The sequence below is a fragment of the Penaeus chinensis genome, chromosome 4 (assembly GCF_019202785.1).
Source record: "Penaeus chinensis breed Huanghai No. 1 chromosome 4, ASM1920278v2, whole genome shotgun sequence".
NCBI lineage: Eukaryota > Metazoa > Arthropoda > Malacostraca > Decapoda > Penaeidae > Penaeus > Penaeus chinensis.
In genome coordinates this window covers 27,710,830-27,718,329 of record NC_061822.1, presented here as the reverse complement: position 1 = coordinate 27,718,329, position 7,500 = coordinate 27,710,830, and the positions used below count along the sequence as shown (strand labels likewise).

The 7,500-nt window shown below is 35.2% G+C and overlaps 1 protein-coding gene across 1 annotated transcript in view; it reads right to left on the bottom strand.

Moving 5' to 3' along the window:
• The window catches only part of LOC125025125, an 11,101-nt gene that overhangs the window by 1,919 nt on the left and 1,682 nt on the right, over window positions 1-7,500 (bottom strand). The window contains exons 3-6 of the mRNA XM_047613070.1: window positions 3,287-3,330; window positions 2,750-2,853; window positions 1,794-1,952; window positions 1,422-1,555 (exon numbers count right to left, since the gene is read on the bottom strand). Of these exons, the coding sequence (XP_047469026.1) occupies window positions 1,454-1,555; window positions 1,794-1,952; window positions 2,750-2,853; window positions 3,287-3,330 (409 nt within the window). The 3' untranslated portion in view covers window positions 1,422-1,453. The remainder of the gene's footprint in view (window positions 1-1,421; window positions 1,556-1,793; window positions 1,953-2,749; window positions 2,854-3,286; window positions 3,331-7,500) is intronic.

Genomic DNA, 7,500 nt, shown 5'->3' with positions numbered 1-7,500 from the left:
TTATTTTTGTCTGTGCCTCAGCAAGGTGGCAGTTGGCAAGTCTTCAAGTAGACGTCCATTGTAGCTGTTAATTAAGAGCGAGTTTATTTTATAGAGTTTTATATTTTATTTTTATTTTACTGTTTTATTTATTTTAATTTTTATTGTACTGTTCTATTTATTTTTATTTATTTCTACTGTTTTATTTTTTCAATTTACTGTTTTATTTACTTTTATTTTTATTTATTTAATAATTACTGAATATTAAAAAGTAAACGAGAACACTATTTAGGATTTTTAGTTTACATATATATATATATTTATTTTTTTTCTAATCATCTTAATTACAATGAAACAAATGGAAATGAATAATTTTTATTTAATTTTCTTATTTTATTTTTTTGTTTGAGTTTAATCTATCTTATTATCTCTTATAATTTTTATTATTTGTAGCCAAGGCATAGGCGAACTAAAACAAACAGAAAAACAAGACATGCGTTAACGGGTGACGAAGGGGAAAGGAACTAGACAGAGGCAAGGAAGAGCACTGGGAGGTGATGAGGTGAGCAGGTGAGTGACGTGGGTGGTGAGCAGGTGATAGTCGTAGGAGAAAAAAATATTGCGAAGGACGAATCAGACGGTGTGTTCTGGCATCTTTGGGATATTGACTGCTCTGACAAGATGGTCTGACGGGTGCAAAAACAGAAAAAGAAAAAAAGGATAAAAGAAAAAAGAAAAAAAAGGGGTCTAACGTAGATCATGTGAGGCATACATATATAAAGGGTAATAGGTGATATTGTGAATTGACAGAATAATCAACAGAATGAACAAAAGCAAGTTAACAGGGGTGTGGAACTGAACAAGAACAAAAACAAACACTCAAGAACAAAAACAAACGAAATTATCTGCGTGTTTAAACACAACAGCACAAAAAGTAAATAACAATTTGTAGAAACTTGAGGTAGAATAACTATGAAAAAGAATAAAAACCAGGGTGGGGGTTATAGCGAGAGAATAACGAGATTTTTTTTTTTTTTTTTTTTTTTTTTTTTTAGGAGTATTATTTTTTTTTCTCTCCCCTTTTCCGTTGAACATCTCTATCCTGCTCGTCCTCTGACTCGCGTGACTGCCTCTCTCTCCCTCTCCTTCTCCTTCTCTCTCCCTCTCCCTCTCTTTCTCTCTCCCTCTCCCTCCCTCTCCCTCTCCTCTCCCTCCCTCTCCCTCCCTCTCCCTCTCCCTCTATCTCCCTCTCCCTCTCTCTCCCTCTCCTCTCACCCTCTCTCTCACCCTCTCTCTCTCTCTCTCTCTCCCTCTCCCCCTCTCTCTCTCTCTCTCTCTCTCTCTCTTTCTCACCCACTCCCTCCCATCCCATCCTCCCCTCCCCCCACAACACGCACACACACACACACACGCACCACCGCTAACGAACCCCCAGCACGCACCTTCCGTTCCTTCCAGTTCTTCCCCATCCCTATCACTTTCGTCCATTGTAGTTCGAAATCCCGGTGGCGAAAAACTGCACGTTCGGAGATCGCTGGTGGCTCTCGACGTCCATTGTTGGGTCGTAAGCGAATACCTGTGGGAAAGGTACAAGGATAGCAAAAAGAGGTATGGTGATGATAAGGATGATGGTAATTCTATCTTTTATCATCCTTTTCATTATTCATCATTATTATCACTCCCGCTCCCACTCTAACTCTCTCTCTCTCTCTCTCTCTCTCTCTCTCTCTCTCTCTCTCTCTCTCTCTCTCTCTCTCTCTCTCTCTCTCTCTCTCTCTCTCTCTCTCTCTCGCTTTGCCTGCACCCAAGCCTACCTTGCACCCGAACTCCGCCATCTCATCCTCGAAACTCCAGTCGTGGTTGATGCCGAAGGAGAAGACGACGCACTTGCCGGGGACGACGCCGAACCTTGCATCGAGACAAACGTTTTTCGAGGAGCCTTTCTTGCCTCTGGGCGGCCCTCCGAATGTCTTCTGTGAGGAGCGAGATTGTCTTGTGTAATGGTTGGTTGATTTAAGGGTTAATGGTGAGTAGGGATAGATTAAATTGTGGTCCTTATGTGTATATGGGTCATATACAGTCTCGTCTGTTTAGTGAGATGGATATATAACTCTCATGATTAATAGTATTAGATGTTTAGTGAGATGAATATATAGCTGCCTAGTTCAACAGTCTTATATTTTTAATAAGATGAATATATAACTGACTTAATCAACAGGTTATTCTACTTAATAAGATAAATATATAACTGCCACAATCACCACTCGTCATTATAATAAGATCAATTTCTAACTATAATCAAAGTCTTATCTTTTTAACAGAATAGTTTTTTGACGAATATTCGAAAAATAAGTAATTTCTATAACAATCATCTGCGAAAATGAAAAATGAACTGTCGTAATATGCGTACTCTCAAAACGAATCTTCTGGTCGGCTGTTAAGCCTTTAACATTCGCAATTAAACGTCACAAATCCGCGCCAGGTGTGTCTGAGCTAATTGCGCCCCGTCAATTAGTGATTAGGGATTTTGGAATCTATTAGGAATTTTGTCTTGCTTTCATCAAGTCTATCTGTTTTTGTTTTTTTTCGTTTGAATCCAGGCGATGGTGTGTACGTGTGTATGCGTGTGCGTGTGTGTGCGTGCTTCCGTGTGCATGTGCGTGCGTGTGCATGTGCGTGCGTGTGCATGTCCCTGCGCATGTGCATATACATGTGCGTGTGCGTGTGTGTGTGTGTGTGTGTACGTACGTAAACTCAACCCAGCTCTTACCATATTGGCACAAGGTATTTCAATTTTCGTCAAAGCGTTCCGAAACTGCTCGCCGGTTCGAAGCGCCGGCATCGGGCAAAACAGGGGACTCTCATCACTCCTCTCTGCAAAATATAACTGAATCATTAGTTAAACAAATAAAAGAATAAAACTAAGAATTAGTTAAACAAATAAAAGAATAAAACTAAGAATTAGTTAAACAAATAAAAGAATAAAACTAAGAATTAGTTAAACAAATAAAAGAATAAAACTAATAATTAGGTAAATAATTAGACAAATAAAGTGGGTAAGCACAAACAAAAAAACTATTATCTTTCACTGTTTTAATATTTCCAAATGTCTATTACCTTTAAATATATTCTAATCATTCTAATTGTCTATTATCTTTAAGTTTTAATAATTCTAAATATCTATTAACCTTCAAAGTATTTTAATAATCCTAAATGTCCATTATCCTTCAATATGTTTTAATCATTTCAAATGTGAATTATATTTAAAGTATATTTAAAGAGAAAATTTGACGTCTCAAGAACTGACCTCCATCCCTCGTGTTGAAGCCAGTGTCTCTGCTTTCACTCTGGCTAATCAAAGAAAAGGGTTAATAATAATTAAAAATGATGATAACAATGATAAATGTTGATAGCAATGTTAATAATTATAGCAATGATAATTAAGAGTAGAGGGTGATGCTGATGATGATGGGGAGAGAGAGAATGATAATCAGGATAGTAATAATGATGATGATGTTGATGATAATGATAACAATGATAATGGTGATAAAATGATGATAATAATAATGATAACATTAATAATGATAATAATAATGATAACATTAATAATGATAATGATAATGAAAATACTAATACTAATGATAATAATAAGAATAATACTGATAACAAAAATAATAATGATAATAATGAGGACAACTGCAATAGTAACAGTAATGATAACAATAATAATAACAATAATGATTATAACGATGATGATCATGGTATCAAAAATAATAACCATGATAATGATAACAACAATAATAATAATGACAGCAATAACAATAATAACCACAAAAATAATAACACTAATGATAATGACGATGAAGATGATAATAAGATTCACAATAATGATAATAATAATAATAATAATAATAATAATAATAATAATAATAATGAAAACAATAACAACAACGCTAATATTGATGATGATGTAATGATGATAATCATGAAACTGTTCTGCCAAATGCCATATTTTACCATTAATATATCTAATGATATTACGAAGTAGACATTTGGCCTGATTTATATAAACTTCTTATGAGTGATAATAATGATAACCTAATTATTATTTTTCTAAATGCAAAATGGCACAAATGTTTTAAACGAGTAGATACTCACTACGTCGTTCTGAAAATTATAATAATTACGGGAAAATACTTCAACATGTGTTTTGAGTGTGTGTATGTGCGTGTGTGTACTTGTGTGTGTGTGTGTGTGTGTGTGTGTGTGTGTGTGTGTGTGTGTGTGTGTGTGTGTGTGTGTGTGTGTTCGCAAGTGCGTATGTATTTTGTTTTGTTTACCTAATGAAGAAGAACACTCATTAACATCACATGTTTTCTTAGTATGACGTGAACTTGCTTTTAATTGCACATATTTACGTTGAAGTTTGTTATTTTTCTTTATCAAATGAAAAATATCAGTTGTTATAAATGGTTTCTAAAATTTCCTATTGGGAAACATATCTTAAAATCCATTACTGTTGCACTTTGAATTTTTAAAAATCTCTCGAGTTTCAATGATTTTCAAAATCTAACGATCATTCAACAAATTTTAAAAAATCACTCGTATATCTATCTCTTTCATCTATGTAGCTGTCTGTCTGTCTATTCCTATGTCTATCTGTTCATCTTTCTGTCTACCTAACTATTTATCTATTTGTATATTCAGCTTTATATCTATCAGTTTATCTATCTTTCTATCCATATATCTGTCTATGTCTGTGTATATATACATATTTATCTATCTGTCTGTCTGTTTGTTTGTTTATCTATCTATCTATCTATCTATCCAGCTATCTGAATATCTATGCCGACCCATTTCTTCAATACAACTAACACTATCTAAATATAAAAACGCTGTATTCTTACAAGCACAAATAAGCAACGAAATACAATAACGATGATGATGACAATAATAACAATAATAATAATAATAATAGTAATAATAATAATAATAATAATAATAATAATAATAATAATAATAATAATAATAATAATAACAATAATAATAATAACAGTAATAATAATAATAATAATAATCAAACAACTTTACGGCAAAGTAAATGTAAGTAAGCAGGTTGTTAGTCATAGGGGCAACGAGCGCAGACTAAAGTGAAATGAGATGACCTCGCTTGTTATTATTATTATTATGGGTGTTTTATTATAATCATTTATGTGTTTAATTATCACTGTGTGGTTATAATTGCTTGGTAATTATTCCACATTTGCTGAATAATTACTGTTTATTGTATTTACACATAGATGGCTCTACAAGTTTTTAATCACCAAATAGCCAGTTATTAGAAACTACCTATCTCACCTGTTTACCCTTTTCCTTCACTTTAGGAAAGGTATCATTTTATTGTCTAAAATATTTTAATGACAATTTAATAATCATAACATCAATAACAATACTAACAGTATCGATAGCAATGGAGTTAATAAGAAAAAAACACATTTTTCCGCAAATTCAAGGAATGGGGAAATCAGGATCGGTAACTAGGGCCTACTGATAGACTCCTTGCCGGCTGAGCACATGTGGAGCCATCTGTATGAAAAAAAAATCACCAAAAACTATAGAGGACAGAACCAAAATCCGGGGCGAACGGGTTAAGATTATCTGTTTAACGGACCTTAACGGATTATAAATATTCATCGTCGCTGGAAATAGTAAGTGATGGTCCTCGTGTTAAAAAGGTGGATTTTTTTTTTTTTTTTTTTTTACCAAGGCGTGAGGCTCCTGCAGATGTCGACGAAGGTACTGAAGAAGATAATTATCTGGAGGAGGCGCTGTAGAAGGATACGAAGGCTCTGGACATTCTTTTTTCTTTTCTTTTCTTTTCTTTCTTTTACACGATGTCGTTCGATGACGTCACGATGTCAACTTTCACCTGTGTAGACTTCCGAGAGGACATCCAACATGGCGACGATCAGCTGTTGGCGCCCACGGCCTCAGTCGCCTTACGGTTATCTTTTATATCATTTGATTAAATTTATGGCGACCCTTAGAAGCTCTAGAATCTGGGTTTCCAGATGTTCTTAATTAATGGGACTTAATTAACAGGACAGGAAGAGCAGCACAGGTATTTTACAGGTATTGTTGTCAACCCTTTTTGTCTGTGGTTAATTTTTGAGAAGTGAATTTATTTTTTTGCTGTTATTGGTGTATTGATGTAATTAGTTATGAGTATTGTTTTTTTTTTTTTTTCTATTACGTGATATTTCATTTTGTAGATTTTTATGATTAAGAAAAAAAATAAATGTTTTGTTTGATTACTTATTTGTGAATTAGTGGCCTCATTCTTCGTCATTAATTTTACTCTACAAACCTCCTGCGCTGTACGAGAGAGAGAGAGAGAGAGAGAGAGAGAGAGAGAGAGAGAGAGAGAGAGAGAGAGAGAGAGAGAGAGAGAGAGAGAGAGAGAGAGAGAGAGAGAGAGAGAGAGAGAGAGAGAGAGAGAGAGAGAGAGAGAGAGAGAGAGAGAGAGAGAGAGAAAGAGAGAGAGAGTGTGACAGACAGAGAGAGAGAGAGAGAGAGAGAGTGACAGACAAAGAGAGAGAGAGTGAGTGAGTGAGTGAGTGAGTGAGTGAGTGAGTGAGTGAGTGAGTGAGTGAGTGAGTGAGTGAGTGAGTGAGTGAGTGAGAGAGAGAGAGTGAGAGAGAGAGAGAGAGATTTGCAAATTGCTCTTATAATAATCGTCATTTTGTTCTTTAATATTTGATTCACTAAGATATGACGTAGTTCTGCATGTTGTTTATTTTGATTTTTGTTTTCATCAAGTTTATAACAGATAATTATACGACAGTGAGTCATAACTGTCTAGTTGTATGTATAGTGCCAAGAACCCAAATAACGGGAATCACAATACACATTAACACAAAAAAATAACATACAACAGCAAACAGAACACCGTGTTTCCCGAGGAGGACCCTACACGGCTGTACACAAGACACATAGCTTGCGACATACTTGTCCGTCCAACCCTCCTGGAGTATTGCGCAGCAGTGTGGGACCCGCACGCATAAATAGCTATTATTAACAAGTTAGGGAAACATTATCACGCACAATAACTTAATATGGACATCCGCACCATACGGGGACAAGCACACAGATTAATAACCATGTTCAAAATCACATAAATAAAGTAAATAAACAAGATTACTTGTACCACGCAAACACAACCGACACACGCAGCGCCCACGACGAGAAATACGAGACATTACCACACTAGTACAGAGTCCTACACACACTCGTACTTTCCATGTGCCTTTCGTGACGGGAACGGACTCACAAAACATAATACACGCAGACAAAAACACCTTCCACTTACACTTACACCTCAGAACACATGCTGAAACCTACCTACCCTCACCTTTTTTTTTTTCTCTCTCTCAACAACCAACTCCCATATAAACGTAATTTGCGTCTGAATCATACTGAGACTAAAAATTGATGACGATAAGCAACTCTGCAGGTTTGTTC